The 24,633-nt window shown below is 41.0% G+C and overlaps 1 protein-coding gene across 2 annotated transcripts in view; it reads left to right on the forward strand.

Moving 5' to 3' along the window:
- The window catches only part of ARID5B (AT-rich interaction domain 5B), a 195,637-nt gene that overhangs the window by 163,941 nt on the left and 7,063 nt on the right, over nt 1–24,633 (forward strand). For both annotated transcript variants that reach the window (XM_003258231.4, XM_004091106.3), the window contains 2 exons: nt 3,685–3,782; nt 20,446–20,644. In XM_003258231.4, the coding sequence (XP_003258279.1) occupies nt 3,685–3,782; nt 20,446–20,644 (297 nt within the window). The remainder of the gene's footprint in view (nt 1–3,684; nt 3,783–20,445; nt 20,645–24,633) is intronic.

Genomic DNA, 24,633 nt, shown 5'->3' on the forward strand with positions numbered 1-24,633 from the left:
AGGCTGGGTACTAGACACTAGGAGGCAGACGGTTTTATTCCAGATGGAATTTTAAAGCTTACCCACATCCAGAGAGGACATTGGACAACAGAATAAAAACTTTAAGCAAATACATAATTAGGCACAATTAAAGCATGTTAATACAGTAGGCAGATTTACATGAAGCCAGGAGATGTTTCCATGCCCTATTCTCTCTCCTTATTGGGCTCTGAGACCCATCATGGGTTTGGACAATGGGAGAATTTAGACATTTCTTCTTCTAGAGTCCATGGCTAGTGTTTGAATTACATCTAGAGACCAAAAAAACAGAGATGTGTGCCCAGGAGACCTGTGTACTTAACAGCATTTAACAGTTGCGAAGGGCACATTTTATGACTTTCCCATGGAAAGAAAATATCTCAAAATGGCCCAATTTATCCAGGCCATTCAGTGGAAGCTCACTAAACAGAGGAACCACTTCCTCGAAGGCCCAGACCTGTCTTCACTCCAGATGATCCTCACTGGTAAAAACTCTATTTAAACAACAGAACTTACTAAGTGCTAGGGGGCTGACACAGACCCCTGGCCTACTGCACACAGCTTATTAATGCCCAGTGGTGCTTGATCTTGGCTTCCTGTGGCTACAGTTTCAAACCTAGTATGAGATAGATTATTTTTCCTTCCTGTGATAATGCATTATTTATTCCTAAAGGGTCTTTTCTTTTCTGTGATAGACAAGTGTGTCATAGGGCGTTCCCTCGTTTAGATGGTAGGATGGGGAGGGAGGCATGGTCAGTTTCACACCCTAAAATATTCCTGACTCTCTTGCTCATCAGTTTTCACAGTTTATATTGTTTTATTGATATATGTGTTCACTCGTTGATTGTGGGTATCCCCTGCTAGAATACAGTGGTCTTGCATGCCGGGTCTGCTTTTCATTGTTGCATCCCAGCTGTAACATTTGTTAGCACAGTGCCTAATAAATGGGCGATGTCCAATAAATTTTTGGTGAATTAATGAATGAGTGAGTGGATGGATTCTGATATAATCAAGACTTATTTGTGACTCGGTGGTGAACTTAATATAGAACTTCTTTTTTTTCTTTTTTTGAGACAGAGTTTTGCTCTTGTTGCCCAGGCTGGGGTGCAATGGCACGATCTCGGCTCACCGCAATCTCCGCCTCCCGGGTTCAAGCGATTCTCCTGCCTCAGCCTCCCGAGTAGGTGGGATTACAGGCATGCGCCACCACCCCAGCTAATTTTGTATCTTTAGTAGAGACGGGGTTTCTCCATGTTGGTCAGGCTGGTCTTGAACTCCCGACCTCAGGTGATCCGCCCACCTCGGCCTCCCAAAGTGCTGGGATTATAGGCATGAGCCACCGCTCCCAGCCAGAACTTCTGTTCTAACTAGAGATACAAGTGGTTAGGGTGGACTTTATGCTTTGAGAGTAAAACCTCAGAGCACTGTTAATTCAACCCACTACCTTAGATTGATGCTGTCCTCTTAGCTAGATTTCCCCACTGGGAAAGACTCAAAGCTAAAGGTTGAGAACTCATAGCAGAAACAGTGATTCCCACAGTTACCTGCCTCATTTGAAGGAAAAGGCTCCCAGAGTTCTGTGTTACCAACTTGTTACAAGCATGGGCTATTCTCAGGTCTGTCTGATATGGAAGCTGTTTTAGCAGTGAAAAGAAGTCCACTCTTGAGACCAGAAGACAACCATATGGGTCCTAGTTTTGGCACTCTGCTGCTGTGTGTCATTGGGCAAGTGTGCAGCCTCTCTGAATCTCCCTTCTTCTGTGAATGAGATTCCTATGACCTGCCTCACGGGCCATGGGAGGATTATATGATGTCATGGATGCGAAAATCCTTTATAAAATATACAGTGTACACAAGAGACACAAGGATGATCAGAGTGATGGTTTCTTAAGTGATTGCAGGGACACACACAGGCTGTTTTCTAACCCTGTTGTGTCCCCCAGGGCCCACAGGTCTCATCTGAGTGAGGGGAATCTGGAGGTGTGTTTCAAGGGGCCTCGGTATTCTAGGGTCTTTGAGGAATCATGTAGGCACTTGGAGGTATCCTATTTCTTCTCCCTTGATATGTGGGCCTCAGATTAGCCCAAGATTGTGTCATTTAAAGGTTGGAGGCAGATTGTAACTAAATATAAAATAATTATCAAAATACATATTTTGAGTGTTTTGAAAGGGGGTTGAAACCATTTCTTGTAATCTAAAACAAACTGTAAATAAGGAGGATTTTATTTTCAGTTACACCTGCTAGTAGATGTAAGAGGTGGTTCTGTCCAGTGAGAACTATTGAAACCGATTGGTTCAAGAATGCTTCATGGGAAATGGAATAATGCATAGCTAACATTGTCTCGAGGTCCTGGGCCTGTTGAGAAGGGTTTATGAAAATGAAGGGGTTCTTTTTATTTGAAATAGAAAAGGTACCATTTACCCCATAATATTTAACCACCCATCTCCTCCTCCTCAGATTTACAATTACAGAGCCCTGGTTGCAAGTTGAGGTTTTTTAATTTTTTTTTTTCATTTGATTGCTGCCTTTAGCCCCTTGGTGAACTCTGCTGGCAGCCTAGTGGGTATTTTTCAAAAGAAGCCTCCTGCTTGATTGTATTAAATTCCACTGGCACCTTTGCCACGCCCTGTCCCCTACACATTCAAATAACAGAGTTTTCCTGTAACCCTGTTGAGAAATGTTCACAAGGACCTCAGAACTTGTTCTGTCTTCCAAATTTCAAGGAAATACTAGACTTACTTGGATGTAGTAAATGACATGGTTTCCCTAAATTAATCATTTGCCAGATCTTGCATCTGTTATTTTGTAAAATCTTAATTTATGTACAAAATAAAATTAAAGGAAAAAATTAAACAAGACCATAGTGTGCAGCTCAGTATATTACAAGCTGTTTGTTTTTATTCACTCAACTCAATAATGTACATAGCTAGCATTTTAACTGTGGAATATGTTAGTTTTCATATGATTTGATCAATATCCCATTTTCTTGACCTAAGTGAATAAAAATAAACAGCTTGCAACATATACAGTTTCAGATTTTGGTTTTGTTTTGGTGGTTAGAGAAGCTGGCATAAAAATGTAGCCTGAGATGACTACAAATTCCACAACCAATTTGATCATTTAACTTAATCTGTGTAGTAATTTTATTTATTTTTTAAATTGGCAACACATCACATGGATCAAAAATCAGAAGATACAAAAGCACGTTTGGTGAAAAGACCCTTTTTTACCTCTATACCTGGTTCCCCATTTCCACATGCCTCAGGCAATGTTAATGTTGATTCATCTAAACTGTTGAACTAATATATAGCTCAGCTAAAACCTGATTTTATTTTGATGCTTTATCAAATGACATAAAGGAACAGGGTATGAGTATGAGACCTTGACAAACCTACATGAATATCCAGGGAGGTGTCTTAAATGAAATGCACTTAGGATGACAAAATACACATCCAAAAGTAGAATTCCATTTTTATTGTAAAGAAAAGTGCTGAAAGCGAGATCTCACTATGAAACCATAAATCACCCCATATACTCTTTTGGACTTCTCTGTTTCTGGGTTTCCAGAACAGACTGTTCTCTTCTGACTGTTGCATATGTATTGAAGCCTGGCACTATGAATCTCTTATGATGTAAGATTGAATTTCCCATTGCCATTTTTTCAGATAACAGCCCGCCGTCAATGGAAACATATTTATGATGAATTAGGCGGTAATCCTGGGAGCACCAGCGCTGCCACTTGTACCCGCAGACATTATGAAAGGTAAGAAACCATTTCATGGAATTGCTTAGTTAAAAGTGTGTTAATTGAAAGGAGCTTTTGGTCAAGGATAAGACAGAGGAAGTCTAAATGACCTTTTGGGAAACGGAAAATTTCCCTCTGGCATTTTACTTTGCATACCGCCTTGTGATTTTTAGGGAACATGGCTTTCTCTTGTTACAGGGGCTAAAATTAGATGTTCTTTTAGTTTGGTTCTATCATGTGACCACCTGCCTGACAATGCCTTTTTTTTTTTCCCCACAAGCATATATTACTCAGTATGTTCTCTTTAGGCTCTCTTAACATGAGAACCTTTAGCTTCTGAAAAATCTGCAATGCTACTCTGAGGTTGACATTGAAAAGTAAGCACTTCTCATAATATTAGCATTGAAAAGTAAGGATTTCTTATAGTAAGAGAAATGGCCCCAGATAAAATCTGTTGTTTTATTTCATCCTTGTATTTTTCTTCTACTGAATCTTCTTACCAAGCTCTGTGTGGCTTGGTTTTCTAACAATTTCAGCCTATTTCAGAAAGATGATGAGGATGCAAACAAGAAGTAATGCAAAATGAGCCTACTATGTTGCATCCACAGGAGTGGATTTCCCCTTTGCATGAGGACTTTGTTATTCACACCATTAAAGACCAGTTAGCAGATTAATGCGTTATCCCTCTATGCTTCAAGCCCATACTTAATTTGTTTAGGTCATCACCAACTTCCTTATAACTGGCACTTCCCTTTGGGTCTTATACGTACATCCTCAGGCAATACCATTTAACCCATCAATTCTTAGTCTTTTTTTTTTTCAAGTTCAATTGTACTTTTATCTATATTTTAACTCAGCTTTAGTATGGCTGTTCAACAAGAATGTTTTTGTAGTAATAAATTGAATTGGGTTTAGTACACCATGAAAAATTGCTACAAAGTATTCCCAAAGGATTGCCTTACCTGGCATGGTTGTAATTCAGAAGGATTTTTAAAAATTGATAATAGATGTTCAAATTATTATTCTTTATAGCATTGTTTTTCAATACAACACATCAATTTTTAAAATATGTTATTTCTCTCAGTGTTTAATACAAAAACTCACCCATTCTCACTGTATGCAAAAGGTACACCACTGATGTCCTAGTACAAAGTAGCACTGATATCTCAGGTGAGTGTTCTGAAAATAATGTCTGAGGAACCACAGGCTACTTGTTTTTGACTTACGAGTCAAGGCTTCATTCAGAACTTTTTTTTTTTTTTTTTTTTTTTTTGAGACAGAGTCTTCCTCTGTCGCCAGGCTACAGTGCAGTGGCATGATCTCGGCCCACTGCAACCTCTGCCTCCCAGGTTCAAGCAATTCTCCTGCCTCAGCCTCTCGAGTAACTGGGACTACAGGCACGTGCTACCACGCCCAGCTAATTTTTGTATTTTTTGTAGAGACGGGGTTTCACCATGTTGGCCAGGATGGTCTCCACCTCTTGACCTGTGATCCGCCCACTTCGGCCTCCCAAAGTGCTGGGATTACAGGCGTGAGCCACCACGCCCGGCCAGAACATTTTTATTAGAAACTCTGTCCCTGTTTTCAAATAGATTCTGTTCTGAGAGTGGACATCCCTTTCCTTTATATGCAAATGCCCTCAACACCTGAACCATCAAACATAAAGGAGCAGATAGCAATTAAAGCTTGAAAAAGGGGTGTATGTCAGCTGTTAGCTCATCTAGTTAAAGAATGAAAACATCAATCAAATTAATTACAAAGTATCGCATGGTAAAAAAAAAAAAAAAGAGAAAGAGAGAAGGTTTTGCATGGAGAGAAGGTTTTGCATGGAGAGAAGGATTGAACCCATAGTAGTGTGTGTGTGTGTGTGTGTGTGTGTAATTGAGCAGTTATGTGAATAAAAGTAGGATCCTTTTGAAGATTGTGTACTTTTGATTATTTACTTCTTGCTGGAGTAGGAGATTCCTGAAAGCTTTCAATCACATTAGAAAATTTTAGTAGAGGTACCACAGACTTTAGCAGTTAAGAAACATGATTGAAGATGTCTTAAAATTTTTCTCCTCTCCTTATTCTTGGGACCAGATTGGATATTCCATAAAGGTTTGCTTTCTCACTCGATTAAACTTTTTGAAGAGTGATGTCACTTTTCCAAATCCAGAATTTGTTTGGTCATTGTATGAGTCAGGGTGCAGTAAGGAAAATGGAAACCACACTGGGTATTCAACAAAGAGACTACCATAGGCAGCTGCATAAACAGGGGTTGGTGTGAGGCACTAAGTTAACATGGGGGCAACAACTGTAAGTTCCCTAGGGTGACAGAATAGAGAGGAGAGGTTGGTTGTCACCACCCAGAAGTCTGGAGAATGTGCCTCAGAGCTGGGGTTCAGGTCCCTGGTAAGAAGCAGTCACCCAACCAGCACTGATGCTTCAGGAGCTCAGAGGAGGAGCACTGCAGAGCTGGGCTGAAACCTGAGGAGGCGGTGCTGAAACCAGAGGACACGCGCTGAAACTGTTGGGGGACTGTTGAAACTAGAGGCTGCAACCCACTGCTGCTGTTAAGGCATTGTGGAGTTGACACTGATATGAACAAGTGACATGGAAAGGAGATTCCTTTTCTCTCCCTGCCTCCCAGGACACGCTGTTTGCAGAACAGTAACAGGAAGATAGTTGACAAAAGGGATGTGTAATTTACAGAATTCCAGTCCTAGCATCAGCAAGCAGAGTACAGAAGGGTGGATTTGGAGTTGAAAGACAATAGGCCATCCGCCAAGTGGGAACCCCATATGCAGAGCCCGTTTTATGTGTGGCGACACCAAAAATGGCAGTTTGGAGCCTCCAACCACGTTGTTGGAGCATAGCTGTCGCAGGGTGATTAGCAAGGTCCTTTACCTTTCCTTGGTATTTCCTTTTTGCCATCTAGACTCCTCTCACATCCTTGTGATCAGATGCAATCGCTAACTACCAAAATTTGAAGATCATTGATCTTATTTACAATAGTGCCTCTCTCACTGTTGAATCAATCATTCTCCAAGAGGAATCACCCATAATCCTATGTGTTGTGGTGGGGAGAAAAAGCTAGGATTACCGTTCTAGATGTCTTCCTTTTAATTGGTTCTACCAAAGAAGGGCAGAGGACATGCACATATGTCCAAGAAGAGATTGAATCTCTGGGCTAAAACTTCATGATTATGGTGGATTTCATTCATTCTTGCTAGGCACGGGTTGTATGAACAGATAAAACAGAGATGACTCGATCGGTGAAGGAACACTGTTTTCTTTTTTTGTTTGTTTGTTTGTTTGTTTCTATTTTTTATTTTTTATTTTTTTTTATTTTTTATTTTTTATTATACTTTAGGGTTTTAGGGTACATGTGCACAATGTGCAGGTTTGTTACATATGTATCCATGTGCCATGTTGTTTTGCTGCACCCATTAACTCGTCATTTAGCATTAGGTGTATCTCCTAATGCTGTCCCTCCCCCCTCCCCCCACCCCACAACAGTCCCTGGAGTGTGATGATCCCCTTCCTGTGTCCATGAGTTCTCATTGTTCAATTCCCACCTATGAGTGAGAACATGCGGTGTTTGGTTTTTTGTCCTTGCGATAGTTTACTGAGAATGATGTTTTCCAGTTTCATCCATGTCCCTACAAAGGACATGAACTCATCATTTTTTATGGCTGCATAGTATTCCATGGTGTATATGTGCCACATTTTCTTAATCCAGTCTATCGTTGTTGGACATTTGGGTTGGTTCCAACTCTTTGCTATTGTGAATAGGGCTGCAATAAACATACGTGTGCATGTGTCTTTATAGCAGCATGATTTATAGTCCTTTGGGTATATACCCAGTAATGGGATGGCTGGGTCAAATGGTATTTCTAGTTCGAGATCCCTGAGGAATCACCACACTGACTTCCACAATGGTTGAACTAGTTTACAGTCCCACCAACAGTGTAAAAGTGAGGAACAGTGTTTTCAAGAAGGGTCAATGAGTTGAGAATGGTCAGGACTTTGTGGGCAAATATCTAGTCTGGAGATGCCCTTGGAATTTTGTAAAGCCTTCCAAACCAAATCAGGATGATGTGAGCTCTTCCTACTAGGCTGCGGGTTCTTCTGTTCTCATTCCTTTCCCTCTGATAAAGAGAACTGCTCTTTTTCCTATTTCCCTGCCACCAGCTTTGCTTTCCTAGAAGATGAAGAAGTGAGTGATCTACTATGCATTATCCACTGATTTATTTTTCATGCACTGTGGTTCATGTTTCCAGTAAACGTTTTCATTTTACAACAAGAAAAATGTAGCCAGTTCCTCAGTAAAATGTTACTTGTATATTAGTTGAGCACTTTTGGTTTATTAATGAGTACAATAATGAAAGTGTGGGTTGTTGAAAAGAATCAATGGGTGTTTTTATTTAAGGCAAAGCAGAAATGGTACAATGCTTGTGAATACATCATTGTCGCTGAAGGCCTGACTCGTACAAACTTGCCTCTGATTGGTTTAAATCAAATAGGTCTAAGCACTTCATAAAAATGTCTTTGTCAGCCTGGTTTTCCTTCCAAACCTATTCATCTCTGTCAGTTTTTAATATTAGTACCAGGCTCCTGGCCATAGTCCATTAGTACTGTACTTAATTGCTCGTGTTACAGATGATTACCAATATAAAAAGCATTAATGTTTTCCCATCGCAAGGCTGTTGCTATGTAGATGTCTCAAACTCAGCAAACCTTATGAAATGTGGTTATTCTGGAAATTTCTTGTTCAGGATTTATAGATAAAGTTACTGTAGCTTTTGATGCAAAGAAAAATACCCACTCATTCTTTCTAAGTGGAACATTTTCTTTCTTGTCTAACTCTTTACTTAAAAGTAACCAGTTCACCTTATTTTTATCAGTAAAGGAACAAAAAGGAAAATGGCTACTTTTATGGAATTCTCTTAGCTTGATTTTCTGGAATAGTAAATCACTTTAAAGGCTTTGTTTTCACATGCAGATTTCCCTTTTTAAAAAATGTTTTTAAAGTACATGCATGGGGAAAAAATCTTTACTCAGAATGCTAGATTACTGGTTTTAATTTTCCTGAATAAATTACATGGTCTGTTTCTGTGGAGCACATGGAGTTGTTATTAGGGATTTTAAAAGGAGCATTAAAGCAAAAGTACTTTATGATGTGCATTTTTGAGTATTTAGAAAATCAAAATCATAAACAAATGTATTTGTTTGTGAGGGAAATTAGCAATTATTCTTCGTCTTCTTGCATACGTAATGCCTAATTTCAAATCCAACCTTTTGCTTTTACCATAAGCATTCCTTGGACAAGATTGCCACCCTGCATGGCTGAGGCAGCTTTCTTTGCAGGGGCTTAAGGTGAGCTGTACCCAAGCCAGATGTACCTGGGCAGATAATGAGTGATAGCTGGAGCTTCTGCCTTTTTTCTCTGAAGGTATAAGGCAGAGTGTGGGAGGCTTCATGTTTTGAATAAAATAAGCATGTGCTTTAAGTTAAGGACCAAAAATATATCAAGTTCTAAGGAACCCACCTAATTATACCATGGATAAAGGCCGGGGAAGGAAAGGTGAGTTACAGTTCTGTGCACATCAAGGATATGATTCCATGTATTCTTGCTCATTTGGACACCCTTGGAGTTAATAAATACACAATTCAGAAAGTCACAGGCAACATCTCAGAATTGTATATTTAAGAGGACCCCTAGCAACTCCCTAGACCAGTGCTACTCAAATGAGATTTTCTGACTTGTCCATGAACTGCTTGCTACTAGCCCATAACAACTTAAGCACAGCAATTGCAAATAAGCATTGATACACTTACGTTGAAATTTGCCAGAATAACATTATGGCCATTGAAGCTAATAAAAACTTGGGGCTTGTGTTTTGTATGCCTCCTTTTGAATTCCATTTTTCTAGTAATTCATTTTTATGGTTGTTTACAAAAAGCATCAGACAGCATCAGATGGGAAATTTAGAAAACTAGTCCTTCACCCAGGTCAGTGGAGAAGCTCCGCTCCTGCATCTTGGCCACAAACTCAGATGTTTATGGAGGCAGGTAGCATAGATGAGCGTAGGGGCCACGGCTGGAAAGTGTGAAACTGGCAAGCACAGCCCGGGCCAGAGAGCCCAAAGGGGCCAGCCCACACTGTTGCTGTAGGTAGATGCCATCTGTGTGCTTCCTGACCTTCTGTGTTTTCAAGATTTTTTTTTAATGTGAAATAACCTAACTTACAAACATTGGCTCCAATATTTAAAAAAATATTTTATATAAGCTAAATCAAACATGCCCATGGGCAAAATATAGCCTACAGGATGCCAAGTTCCACAAAGACTGAACTATGCTTGACACTAGGCTATCCAGCCTCTGATTCAATGCCCTGCAGTGGGAGGGCCTGGAGGAAGCTTCAGGGTTCCAGGCGCTCTTACTCCGCTCTACACACTTTTCCATGTGCTGAGCAAAACACCCTCTGTGGCTTCCCATTGACCCTGCCTTGCCTTCGGAGGATGACTCGCCACATGTCTGCTCCCTTTGCTCTGATCAGTGTCCAGGAGCTTGTCAAAGCTCCTCTTTCACTTCAGGTCTTCCTGTTCCATTCAACCAAGCCTCAGAGCACCAGTAATGGACCTTCACCAGCTCGGCTTGCTCTCATGCAGGCGCCTCCAGTTTGTGTCACTCAGAATACCCAAAGCTACTCCAGATGTGGCGTGTAGTCCTTCTCAGGATGCAGGCAGTGTCAGTCTATCAACACAGCCTACGATTACGTTTGAAATGGGCAAGAAGCCCTCTCCTATTGGCCTGTTGCTTTTTCTTGGATAGGATAGATTTGCCATTTGATTAACTGTCGTTTTCATTTACTGCTGCCCTCAAAACCCAATCGGTGTTTTTTGGACATCTGCCATGTGCAGAGCACTCTCAGGGGTAATGAGAACATGTAAAGCAAAGAGTTGGGAACTGGCTGGCAAACAATGAGGAGGTACCCTTGCCACCACATTCATAGTGGAGATTGCTAAAGGAACAGGATGCTGCTTCCCGTGAGCCCGGGTTCAGCCTCAGAATTCTTCTCAGTATGGCATCCCCAGGGAGCCACCACGACTCATTAGAACTGGAAGATGCCATGATCCTTGGTTTATCTAACCCATCACAAGATCTGACTCAAAGGCTGTACACACATGGAACAGAGTTATATCTATGTCTGTGGGCTGGGCACGGTGGCTCACACCTGTAATCCCAGCACTTTGGGAGGCCGAGGCGGGTGGATGACTTGAGAACCAGGAGTTTGAAACCAGCCTGGCCAACATGGCAAAACCCTGTCTCTACTAAAAAATACAACAATTAGCTGGAGCTGGTGGCACACGCCTATAATCCTGACTACTCAGATGTCTGAGGCAAGAGAATCACGGGATGGCTGAATATGGGAAGCAGAGGGTTGCAGTGAGCCGAGATCACGCCACTGCACTCCGGTCTGGGCTACAGAGCGAGACTCTGTCTCAAAACAAAAAAAAAAAAAAAAAAACAAAAAAAACTACATCTATAAAAACTAGTTTTACGTAATTAAAAAAAAAATAAGTTCAATAGGGATCAAAGAAGGAAGAGAGAAATTTCAACTGAAATGAGCAAAGTCCCCTCTGGAAAATGTGCATAAAAAGGTAGGGGCTGTCAGGAAAGTCCTAAGGCTGAATTTCCAAGTCACATACCCCAAAGGCAAGTAGTGTAGTTTATCCTCTCATGTCTATGAACTATTATCTTAAGGTGCAGTGGGTAGACTGCCCATCCTCATCCATGGTAAGGTTACCCAGTCAGTGGACTTGCATTTCCTTTCCCAACACTGTCTTTCTCATGGCAGTCCTGGCCTGTGGCCCCTATTGGGCTTACCTCTGCAACATGGCCACCCTGCCACTCTCATCTCCCTAAACCCACAGAGGGCATCCAAGCCCTTATCAACAACCAGAAGCCCAGGAAACTGAAAACAAGTTGCCCAGAGTTAGGCTGACTGAGGTTGTACAGCTTCTCTTCCATCTACACTCCCACCAAGCTTGTTCTTACAGGGCTCTGAGTCAGGTCAATGCAAACACCCTACACCCAGAGTAGCTTCTTCTTGTCATCTGTAAAGAATTTCTCTCCAAAGGACAGTCAGGTAATTTCATACACAAGAGCCGCATACTCTGTATCACTCAGCATGCCTAAAATGCTCTGATAACTTTCCAATGCCTGGATATTTCAAGAAACTTTTAAAAAGGAAAACAAAACTCTAGCCAGACCCTGGAGTAGAAAAACTGGTTTCTATTTTAAAAAAATAAACAACAGCCTTTGAAAAAAAATCTCTATTTAAAAATTCTTAAATTTGCCTCTAAATGCAAGTTGTGATTAATAGAAGTTAGAGTTTACACTGTTGAGTGTAAAAACACCCTCAGGCACAAAGTAATCAAGTGTGTATGTCATGCTGTAAACTACAGCAAGTTCTTTGTTTGACGCCCCCCGCCACCCGCAAAAAAGCTTGCCAAACAGCAGTTTTTCTTTGTCGAGCTCCTTTATTGTCTCATTTTTGTTTTTATCCTACTTCCTCCGTCCCACCCTTTGAACCTAACTATAGTATTTAAGAAACCTTGCAGGTCCCATGTTTTATTGATAGTTTTCATCAAGCATGAATTTAAATTTCAGAATAGATTAGGTGTCTTAGCCCTTTTCTTTTTGATAAATAACAAAAGGTTTCTACTTATGATTTTCTGTCCTCAGGGTTTTATCATTAAGATTAAATAACTGTACTCTCAAGCATGCCACTGCACAAACATCTTTTCAATTATGTGAGTAACAGATGCCTTCACAAAGGAACTATTGAAAATTCAGAAAGCATGTTTCCAAAAAAGAAAAGGGAAAAAAAAAGAATCATATGACAGAAGAATGTAATTGTTTACCATTAAAGTATATTCTTAACTCTTCCACTGAAAACCTCTTGGAACATTTTGTTTTTGTATAAGTTACTACAAAGTTTGACCAAAATAATAAATGTTGTGGGAGAATTGTTGAACATTTCAGAAGTTCTGGAACCAGTAGGATCTAACATGCATGGGGCTTAAATGCAATAGTTGTTTGCCTATTTTTATATTTTGACACTGGTTTCCATCATTTGTGGGGTACACATCACATTGAAAACACTGCCATGTTGGCTGGGCATAGTGGCTTACCCTGTAATCCCAGTACTTTGGGAGGCTGAGGTGGGTGGATTGCATGTACCCAGGAGTTTGAGACCAGCCTGGGCAACACGGTGATACCCTATCTCTACTAAAAATAGAAAAAAATAGCCAGGTGCGGTGACACACACCTGTAGTCCCATCTATTCAGGAGGCTGAGGTGGGAATATCATCTGAGTCCAGGAAGTCAAGGCTGCAGTAAGCCGTGATTGCATGAGACCCTGTCTCAAAACAAAACAGTATTGGGTTTATTATTCTTGAAATAATGTTCATCCACCCTTGAAATGGATCCATACAACTCAATTCTGAAGTCACTGGGCTTTTTTCATTGAGAAGAGTAATTGCTGCAATTGTTGCTGGCTGGCATTGTAGATGGCTAGGCACCATGCATGGTCTGTGTTCACTGTAATAAGCATGCATTTTAATCCCTGGGACATAACATCAGCCTTCCTTAAGTCCATTCTAACTTTCTTCAATGTGGTTGTCATTTGAAAGGCATAGGAACAACATCAGTCTAGATGCTCTTACATGTGGCATGGACACATCATAGAAAGCCCCAAAACAGCTTTATTAGGGAGACCATGGGAAGCTTGGGCTTGGTAGGATTAAGTCCTAGAGGCTGGAATTCATGGGGGATATGATTCTCGAGTTTCTCTTACCATCCAATATTAAGTTGGGCATGATCCAACTAGTATCACTACCTTTTGAAGAGCTATGGTATGGTTATTGTAGCATATTGTAAGAGTAGTTGCCCAGTGCCCAAGCCATAGGGCTTCTTCTGATGTAGGAGGTTGACCCTTTGTGGAATGGCCACGTATGTATTTTATAGGCCTGTTGCCTCTGAGAAAAGGAGAATGCTCACTCCAATTTCTCAGGTAACTCCTTAGGAGCTAGGAATTCACTTAACCCAGGCAGGAGTGATCTTTCAGTATCTCCTCCGTGTTGGTACATCTCCGTGTTGATACGTGTGTGTATGAAGATGCACAGCCGCCTTTTTGAGATGAAGATAGCTGGACTGGCAGAGGCAGGCAGTTTGGTGGTTGAACTCAAATTTTGACACTAAATAGCTGTGTGCCATTGACTAGTCACTTAATGGTTTAGCTCTGAACCTCAGTTTTGTCATCCATAAAATGAGATAAAATAATATATCTGTAGATATTTCTTTTTGTAATGGTTGAAATTAAAGCATGCAGAGTGCCTGGTGTTAATAAGAATGTAATGCATGGTGGTGGCTGTTAATATTGTAATGCCTAATCAATATATATGAACGACCTGAATGAGGTTTCTCTACCTTCCCACCTTGCTTCTAACACAGTCCCCTGAAATCCATGTAACTCCAGTTCAGGAAAGCTGTCATCCTTGAGCTAACTCTCTCACATTGACACCCTTTATGGGAGCCAAGCCACCACCTTGCTGTGTCCAGTACCACGTACCTTTCTTTCTTCTCTTCATTTAGGGTCACACACACTGCGGGACCATGGAGGGAGGTATCAGAATTATCAGTGGGCCTAAGAAACAACTCTCCCACCCACTTCCAGGGGCAAATGGAGAGAGCATTAAAGCCTTCAAAAAGTTTTCTTGTCCATCTGCTGCCCATTGAGTAGGTAATGAAGCCCCTGTGAGCAGATCATTTTCCCAGAAAAGAGACCTTTTGTGATGACAGATGGTTATATTTCATCGTTGTTAATAGTGGATCCATAGCTTTTAGGTGTCTCAGCATAGAATACAGGTGATGGTAGTTATACCTACTTCATTTTTAAAGTATGTAAGGCAGTTTGGCTTTGGTAGCTCTTGGGCAAACTGAGTCTTTCACACAGACTCTGTGTTGCCCTCTGCCGCCATTTTGTTGGCTCAGATGGGCCCCGCTATAGGCTCGTTCTTCATGTCAGCGTGGCTTCTTACTCCGTGGTTTGGTGCCCCAGACTTTCAGTTCACATCCTTGCCTGTTGGGAGGTGACACTGGAGGCCTCTTTCTCAGCTCTCTTGGTTATGGGGAGAGCTTGTCACACTCGGCACACTATTTTTTCTGCTCCACTGAAGTTCACACCATAAAATGGAGATCTTCATCTGCGGCTCACATCTCTCTCAGATGGAGCTTAGCTTTTATTGTGCTCAACCAGGGTTGTGCCTGCTGAGGAAACATTCTCATTTCTCTGCTCATTTACATAGCACATTTGTGTATTTGGCTGTTGGTTTGGTTCCCCACCCCCAAAAGCTCTTCTTCCACTTTTATTGTCATGGTCTAGCACCTAAGAGGTGAACAGTATGTGAGATTAGAAAAACTCTCTATGCTTACTGGAACTGTAACAAGTATGTGTACCTCATCTTCAGAAAGGAAAAATATACCTTCTATTGGCTCCATATTTGGTGAAAGATTCCTTCCCATACTTCACAGTGAAGTTATATTTTCAATTTCTGGCTGCAAAGGGAAATGTCTGGCCAAGCCGTAGAAATTTATCAAGCCTGGAATCAACTCAGAGGTGTAATGACTCCATTTGGGGTGAGATCAGGTCTGAAGTCCCAGTTGAACCAATATGTCATTTTGTTGTTACTACAAAAAAAAATGCCCAATAGTATTAGAATAGTAGTGCCTTTTTTTTTGTTTTTTGTTTTTTTTTTTTTTTTTTTTTTTTTTTTTTTTTTGAGACGGAGTCTCACTCTGTCACCCAGGCTGGAGTGCAGTGAAACGATCCCGGCTCACTTCAACCTCTGCCACTGGAGTTCAAGCAATTCTCCTGCCTCAGTCTCCCAAGTGGCTGGGATTACAGGCACGCACCACCACACCTGGCTAATTATTGTATTTTTAGTAGAGATGGGCTGGTCTCAAACTCCTGACCCCAAGTGATCCGCCTGCCTCTGCCTGCCAAAGAGCTGGGATGACAGGCGTGAGCCACCGCACCTGGCCAGTAGTGGCATCTTTGACCTGACATGCACCAATGTTATTTCCCTCTGCCCCTAGAAAATATTCTGCTCCAAGGACACCAGCAAACCTTTAGGTCTGGAATTTCTCACCGATTTGATACCATAAAGTGCCTATGTAGTAACTGGGGTGACTGGGATTCAAATACAACCCTAAAAGTTCACCACTTCTTGCCCCCACTCTCTGGATTCAATCGGTTCCAGACATTATTGTAATACCATTTTTCAAGCTCTGTAAATAGATGGATTCTCATTTTTCCTATTAAGCAGTGTTTGCTAAATATTTTGGCCCAAAAGTTCAGTCATTCCATGCAAGCATTCGTCAATACCGGAGACATTAGTGGTTACTTGTTCAGATGAGGTTTGACATTATTTTTCCTCTGCTTCTGAGGAAGGGAGGGGAATGTTGTGTAATAAAGATGAAGGGTCTTTTCTTCTTTTGTACAAAATGCAAATGATGAGGACATGTGTGGTATACACTTCTCTAATGCAAGGCTGCTGCTTTTTGTTGAGAAAGAGAGGCAAGGCCCTGGAGGATTTTAGACTTTGTAAATATAAAATTATCTGCCTTAGTGTTTAAAAAAAATAATAAAAGAGAGAAAGAGCTGGCAGGTTGCCAGATTACTTACATTACAGTAATAGATTTGCTGACCCCTGACTTCTGCTGTAGAGAAATGTATTGAATTTTTCATAATATCAGATGAGGCAGATCTAAAAACCTAGTGTACTGAGCACCATTATTTAACTTGAGATTTAGCAAAGCCGAAATCTTTTCAAACCAGCAATTTCATGTATGATGATAATTTAGTAGCTCAGATGCTAACAAATCAAGGTTATAATGCTATTGATTTGTTAATTTTAACTTGGGTTGATTTTAAGTCTTTTTTTTTTTTTTTAAGAAAGAAGAATGAGGAGGGGAAAAAAATCTTGCTTTTCACAGTGACTGAATTTAATAAGAATCTCCGTGATAGCAAAAGGCCCCCCTACTGTTTCTGCTTTGGGGTGGAAAATGTTATTCTTGTATTATTCCTAGGGAAAAATAAAATCTCATGCTGCTGCAAATCTTATGCCTATGGAAAGATGTTATTTTTTAATACATAATGGCTTACCTATTTCAGATCCACTAATCGCATCGTAAATAAGCATTTTGCTAATCTGAAATGTGAAATCTGGATAATAATAAAGGCCCATTTATCTGTCCAGCTTTCAATCCCCAGACTAGATGTAGATCAGGAAGGGGCAAATCTCTCTGGATTTTCTAATGAATATATTGCTTCTCTTCCCCATTGACTTCCACCCACCTAAAAGCCAGCCCCCATTCTTAGAGTTGCAGTCCATTGAAAATATTTCTCCTGTGTAATGAATTCTTGGGGGCTGGAGTGCATGTTTGCTTTTATCTGTACAGTTTAGAAACTGATAAAATCTTTGCTGTGCTACAAATATTTGAGAAATAATCATCCTGAAGGCACAGGCATGGTGCATTTTACTAAATTCCATATAATACAAACCTACTCAGCTTTCTACATAGGGCAGTGTTGACCTAATCTAAGGCTAACCTGTTTTTAATGGTACCACATGTACATTGAACGTTTAAATGTTCAGAAACCTATAATAGCTTTTGTCCTCTTGTACTGTAAAAACTTCTAATAATCATATGATAAGATCATATCCTGTGGGGTAATTGTGTTGTACCATGACAGGATAACTGAAAAAACATTCAGTGAAAAGTGCACCAAACGGAAATCACTATATGAAGCAGCGATTGTGTGCCGTGCGAGACCGTGCCCTGTTCTTCAAAGCTTAGCTGGTCATATTTCTACTTGCTTCCTTTTAGCTTCTGCCTTGCTTGTTTTATTTTAGGAGCCTTTTTTTCCCCAAGCCACTATAATTATCTTTCAGTGATTTAAAAGGGGGGGAAAAAACACTCAATTGACCTTTACACACACACACTCTCTCACACACTCTCATATACTCTCTCTGGAAGCCTTGAACAAGTAGGGCTTGTGTTTGGATTCAGTTTTACCTTAGTCATGCCTCTTTCCAGATACAAGAAACATTTAATTCCAGATTTCCTGCTTCTGGCTTTAGGCCTTTGACCAGCAAAGTGAAATGTATTTTTTACTGCTGTCAGCCAGCCAGCTGCTGAGTTGAGTGAAGGGGAGAAAAAAAAAAAAAAAAGAAAAAAAAAAAAAAGGAACTGAAATGAGAATGGTGCCCTGCTTTGTGAGCTTGCAAAATTAGAAAAGGAAATTAAAGTCTCCTTAGCACCCATCTAGAGAGCCAGGTTGGCTCAGGGCTCTCAGAACCCAGAGTGAGGGGTCCTTGGGGGTCCATGGGGTATCTCTCCCACCCAATTCTCTGCTTTCCCTCCTCCTCCTCCCCACACTCAGAGGTAATGCTGTCATTCTTCTCAGTAAAGAGGGTCCCTCGTGGTGTCACCATCTCCATCAGAAAATGAAGTTGGGGGAAGGGTGGTACCAGCAAATTGCTATCATTGGAATACCCAGACTTCAGTGCTCCTTGAGTTCCCATGGCAACAAAACAAAAGTAAAACAAACCTATCTGTCCCAACAATAAAATATGTTTTCATTAAAGTCAATTTAAAATATCTTTCCAGTTTAAAATATTCAATGTATTTTGCTCCCGGACAAAAATCCACAACCTGCCAATATTGAAGAGGATAAAGTCCCTGGCAGAACCAGGCAGAAAAAAGGAATTGGGGGGAATGTTGGGGACTTTACAGATGAGACAGAATAAATTCAAGTATGAACAGGATTGCTTTTTTCTCTCTTTTTCTGCTTAGTTATGCTCTTTATTATATAAACATTAACTGTAATATTACAGTGGGAAGCAGGTATTTGGCAGCCATATATTATTTTAGTAAGTCTACATAGGGAGGGCAGTTTCCAGTTTTAGCAGCTGTAACATGTTTAAACTCAGTTTGTAATGGGATCTGAAGATAACTATTCCCCATGGGCTCTGTTGATCTTCATGGCTGGCCAACTGCCAGATGTAGGGCTCCAAAGTGTTATTCATGCCTCCTTGCTCATACCTTGTCCAAGCATGCTCAGTAAATGCATTTTGTTTCTAATATGCTATAAACTGGGATCTGATTTTCCCATAGTTTTATTGGTATTTTATTAAAGAGCAAAATATTAGGATCACAAATGTCCCCACATCCGTACTGTCAAACCTGAACAATCGTATATGGTTAAGCAGTTGAGATCCAAATAACATAGACAGAAACCAATTTGAGGATAGCAAACCAATATCCAGAACAAGGAAGTTTTTGCCTGAGAATCTTAGTTTAAAAATAATCAGGATCCCCAATATTTGAACAGACTTATGATGTTTATAAGCCAAGTACATTTTCTTCATTGAGTCAACTTGTCTTATTTAAAACAAATTATGTTTGCTGTATTAAAGTTCATATTTTTAAGGCTGAGTCTTATATTAATCCCACAATGAGTCATTAATCATACCAAATGCATTATAAAAACTTTAATCACTGAAGTTGAAACAGAGATTGTAATGCAATCCATCCTTTTTAATTACATCAGCTATTTTTCCCTTTCAGATAAAGAGCTACATCGCAAAGGGAAAACAGATTAAAACTAGAGCTGTTTGATGTTTCTCTTTTTAGAGCAATTTTATGCAGTTTGTTTAAAAAGTTATATAATTAAAATGCTTGAAATTTTCAGGCCTCTGGTTTTTGTGGCTTGCATAGTCTGTCTGCCTTCCTTCTCGCTGGGGCGGTCTTTTACTTAGCACCCTAAAGCAGAACTCCTAGCGGAGTCCCCTACCCCACTCAGAGCTGTGGGATGAGACTAAACTGTCTCTTGGCCCCTCTGTGCTTGCCTTTCATTGACCTTTTTATCTTAGATGTTTCATCTCTATCTTGACATGAATGAAAATAAAATCTTTTCAGATGGGCAGCACTAGGTTCAGATCTCACCTCTAACAAATGGTATGACTCTCAGGCAAATTGTTTAACCTTTTTAGGCCTCAATTGCCTCATATGTTAAAAAGAGAATAATAATAATACTCCATAGGGATACTGTGGAGTTTACATAAAATAATCTTTAAATGTACCTGGCACATGCCAATACCTACTAGAATATAAGCTTCATGAGCTCAGAGGCTTTGAATGTTTGGTTCACGGCTGTGTCTCAGTGCCTAGAACACTGCCTATAGTATGTGCTCAATAAATAGTTGTTGATGGACTGGTAAAGCAGCTAGCATTATTGTTGCAGTTTTGTTAGCACTTAGCCAGGTGCCATGGGGAGTGATGGTGATATTGTTAATGTTGGATGCTTCCATTGGTATCTTGGTCTATAGACCCACAGAACCAAAAGAGGTCTTGCTGAGAAGTGTTAAGTTACCAGGTACTGATTTTGACCAAGGAAGCAGAACACTAAAGTGTGGAATAAGTTTATAGAAGTATAGCAGTGTCACTGGAGATGAAGTCATTTAATAATTTGCATATATTGAGAAAAGAAAGTAAACCCCAAAAGCATTGATGCTACTGGAATTACTCAACTGACCGATCATCTCTTCTGTTAACCTTTTAGATTAATCCTACCATATGAAAGGTTTATTAAAGGAGAAGAAGATAAGCCCCTGCCTCCAATCAAACCTCGGAAACAGGAGAATAGTTCACAGGAAAATGAGAATAAAACAAAAGTATCTGGAACCAAACGCATCAAACATGAAATACCCAAAAGCAAGAAAGAAAAAGAAAATGCCCCAAAGCCCCAGGATGCAGCAGAGGTGAGTTGCTTTGCTCCACAGAAATACCTCTGGAAGACATGTGCTGCCTCGAGGTCCTTCTAGAACCCTGAATCCACAGCTGTGTCCCTGCACAGTTGGATGGCTTAATGAAGAAACCAAGAAATCTAAGCTTCACAGTTCCCCACATAGTTCCCCAATTCCTGAAAGCCTTTCAGCCTGCTCATGAGATGAAATCCAGTGCCTAGTATTGAATGAGATAGCCCAGGAATAGAATCTAGAAAGATACAAACATCCTGTAGAAAACTGATAGCAAATGCTCAGCCTTCAAGACAGAAGGATCCAGAGCTACACTAACATCAAATAATTTCACTGTGAAAACATGGCTTCTTGGCCATTCCACAGCCAGTCTATCTGAGGTGCTGGTGTGACTTTAAAACATATTTTGGGGCTGGACATGGTGGCTCATGCTTGTAATCCTAGCACTCTGAGAGGCCAAGGCAGGTGGATTGCTTGAGCCCAGGAATTCGAGAAGAGCGTGGGCAACATGGTGAAACCCAATCTCTACAAACAAAGCTCATGCCTGTAATCCCAGCACTTTGGGAGGCTGAGGTTGGCGGATCACGAGGTCAGGAGATCGAGACCATCCTGGCTAACATGGTGAAACCCTGTCTCTACTAAAAATACAAAAAATTAGCAAGGTGTGGTAGTGGGCGCCTGTAGTCCCGGCAATTGGGGAGGCTGAGGCAGGAGAATGGCGTGAACCCGGGAGGCGGAGCTTGCAGTGAGCCGAGATCGCACCACTGCACTCCAGCCTGGGTGACAGAGTGAGACCCCATCTCAAAAAAAAAAAAAAAAATACAAATACAAATATTAGGCATGGTGGTACCCCCCTGTGGTCCCAGCTACTGGAGAGGCTGAGGTGAGAGGATAACCTGAGCCCTGGGAGGTAAAGACTGCAGTGAGCTGTGATTATACCACTGCACTCCTGCCTGGGTGACAGAGTGAGACCGTGTCTCAAAAAAAAATGCTTTGTGGGTCTAGGAAAGAGGGACCTTGGAACTGTGGTGCTGTATCCTGCAAGATTCTCCTGAAAACTTTAGAGATGTGTTTGTCTCCCATAATTGATTTCTGTGCAACAGCCATGGGTTGAGACCAATTTAGGAAAATCTTAAGTGCGGCCGGGCGTGGTGGCTCACGCCTGTAATCCCAGCATTTTGGGAGGCAGAGGCAGGTGGATCACAAGGTCAGGAGCTGGAGAGCATCCTGGCTAATACAGTGAAACCCCATCTCTACTGAAAATACAAAAAATTAGCTGGGCGTGGTGGCGGGCACCTGTAGTCCCAGCTACTGGGGAGGCTGAGGCAGGAGAATGGCGTGAACCCGGGAGGCGGAGCTTGCAGTGAGCCGAGATCACGCCACTGCACTCCAGCCTGGGTGACAGAGAGAGACTCTATCTCAAAAAAAAAAAAAAGAGAAAAGAAAAAAAAATCTTAAATGCATATTATTTATAGGGAAATTTTGAAATGGTTCATCTGAAATCATTATTATTTTTCATATTAACAGGTAGTTTCTGCATTTTTAAGCCCCCAACAGCCTTTTGGTAGAAGCCATTACCCCCAGCGTGCAGCCAGTCATGTAGGCTGATCTGGGCTCCATTTCAACATGAATAATAAAAAACGCTGCTGCCCATAAAAAAAAAAAAAAAAAAAAAAAAAAAAAAAAACTGAGCAGCCACATTTGGAGACAGCATGTTCTAGGATTCAACCCCAGAGGGAATTTTGGTGCTGATATTAAATACCCCCTAAAAAATCAGGTTTATAATGAACACATCAAGAGGCTCCATAATTAAACACTGGTTGAAATCGCACATGTACAACACGCACCAACCTCCCATCTAGACATCAACTTACCCAGCTGACTCTTACATAAGAAAATAGTATTGACACCAAGATTAGAAATTTGTGGTTTTTTTGTTTTTATTAAGTTTCATAATTATTTTAAGCTCTAGTAACTAAAAAGGGGGAGGAGGAAGAAGATGATGCAGGTTTTTTTTTTTTTTTTTTTGAGACAGAGTCTCTCTCTGTCGCCCAGGCTAGAGTGCAGTGGTGCGATCTCGGTTCACTGCAACCTCCGCCTCCCAGGTTCAAGCGATTCTCCAGCCTCAGCCTCCCGAGTAGCTAGGACTACAGGCATGTGCCACCACACCCGGCTAATATTTTTGTATCTTTAGTAGAGACAGGGTTTCACCATGTTGGTCAGGCTGATCTCGAACTCCTGACCTCAAATGATCTGCCTGCCTTGGCCTCCCAATGTGCTAGGAATACAGGTGTGAGCCACCGTCCCTGGCCAGATGAAGCAGATTTCTCAACATCTGCAAGCTTGCAACATAAATGGCCAAAAGCAAGGAAATTCCAAGTGCATGCTTATATTCCATTTTTCCTTGACACTTTTGGCCTGGTGATTTATTATAGGGTTTCAGATGAGTGTTTTCTATTAGCTGCCATATGTACACAAAACACCAGGGGACAAACTGAGGACCAAGGGGACAGATGACCGTTGAATGTCTCCACTTTGGGGATTAAGTTTGAAATGGTTGGTTTGAGAATGGTAGGAGGAATCCTTAGCCTATGCACTGAGCCTGTCAGCTTGGGAGATGACCATTCCCAAGAGTGGAGCCTTACTCCCTGGAGTCCATAGAAACCCTGAAAGCTGTTAGGCTTTGTGTTTCCTGTAGGCTGCAACTGTTCCCTTCAGGGAGCTGTAAGTGTCTCAGGTTTTGAAAGTGGTCATGATGAGGTTATCTAAACCTCATGGAAGCTTCCACCCTCTCCAAGGCTGACCTTATAATACGAATCACTTCTCACCTCTAACATAGAACCATGTTATTAGCCAGGTGTATTTTTTCTCATTAACTCTATTTGGGGTTTTTGGTTTGGATTTTATTGTTTTCATTGCTTTTACTCTTTGGTGTTTTCAATATGAAGCGGTGAACTCAATGGAGATAGAAAGGGTGATAAATTCCCTCGGGTTGAATCCACTGTATTCAGGTAATGGGATTGCAAGTTGCATGGAGGGAAGCTAACATTTAACATACTAAGCAGATCATAAAATGTCTTCCTAGAAAAAAAGTCCTTTACTTTTTTCTGCCTAGCTTTCAAAGACTTCCTAAACCTGTTTTACAACCCGAAGCATGGGACTCTGATATAACTGCAGGTCTACATCATAGAAACTTCAATGGGACTGAGTATCCCCCACTGCCCTGCGTCAAACTATAGCCCTATAAGAAACTAACAATTAGATGCAATTTGCCTTTTCCCCTTGCCATACTCACTTTTCTGTATTTTTATGTCATGTATAAGCTCAAGAGACCAATGATGATTATTAATGTAGAATAAGTAATGATATTTGTACTGGAAAAGGCAGCTACTAGTACAAAAAAAAAAGAAAAAGAAATAATGATGATAATCAAAGACTCTTAGGTACAACATGTCCCTAAAATTCAGGGTTTTTTTTTTTTTTACGGGATTTAAGGAAAAATACCTGTGAAATAGGTGTGATTTCTTAAAACTTTTGTTCCCACGTATTCCTAAACCAGCATCCTCAATCTTACCCAAAGATGCTAATTGGCAGACCCACCCTTCCTTCCTTCCTTCCTTCCTTCCTTCCTTCCTTCCTTCCTTCCTCCCTCCCTCCCTCCTTCCTTCCTTCTTTTTCTTTTTGAGAGTTTCACTGTTGTTGCCCAAGCTGTAGTGCAATGGCATGATCTTGGCTCACCGCATCCTCCACCTCTGGGGTTGAAGCAATTCTCCTGCCTCAGCCTCCTGAGTAGCTGGGATTACAGGCGCCTGCCACCACGCCTGGCTAATTTTTGTTTTTTTACTAGAGATGAGGTTTCACCATGTTGACCAGGCTGGTCTTGAACTCCTGACCTCAGGTGATCCGCCTGCCTCGGCCTCCCTAAGTGCTGAGATTACAGGCACTTCTTTTCTTAACAGAGAAGAACAAAGTTCAAGGGATGAGATGGAAAA

The sequence above is a fragment of the Nomascus leucogenys genome, chromosome 18 (genome assembly GCF_006542625.1).
Source record: "Nomascus leucogenys isolate Asia chromosome 18, Asia_NLE_v1, whole genome shotgun sequence".
NCBI classification, from domain to species: domain Eukaryota; kingdom Metazoa; phylum Chordata; class Mammalia; order Primates; family Hylobatidae; genus Nomascus; species Nomascus leucogenys.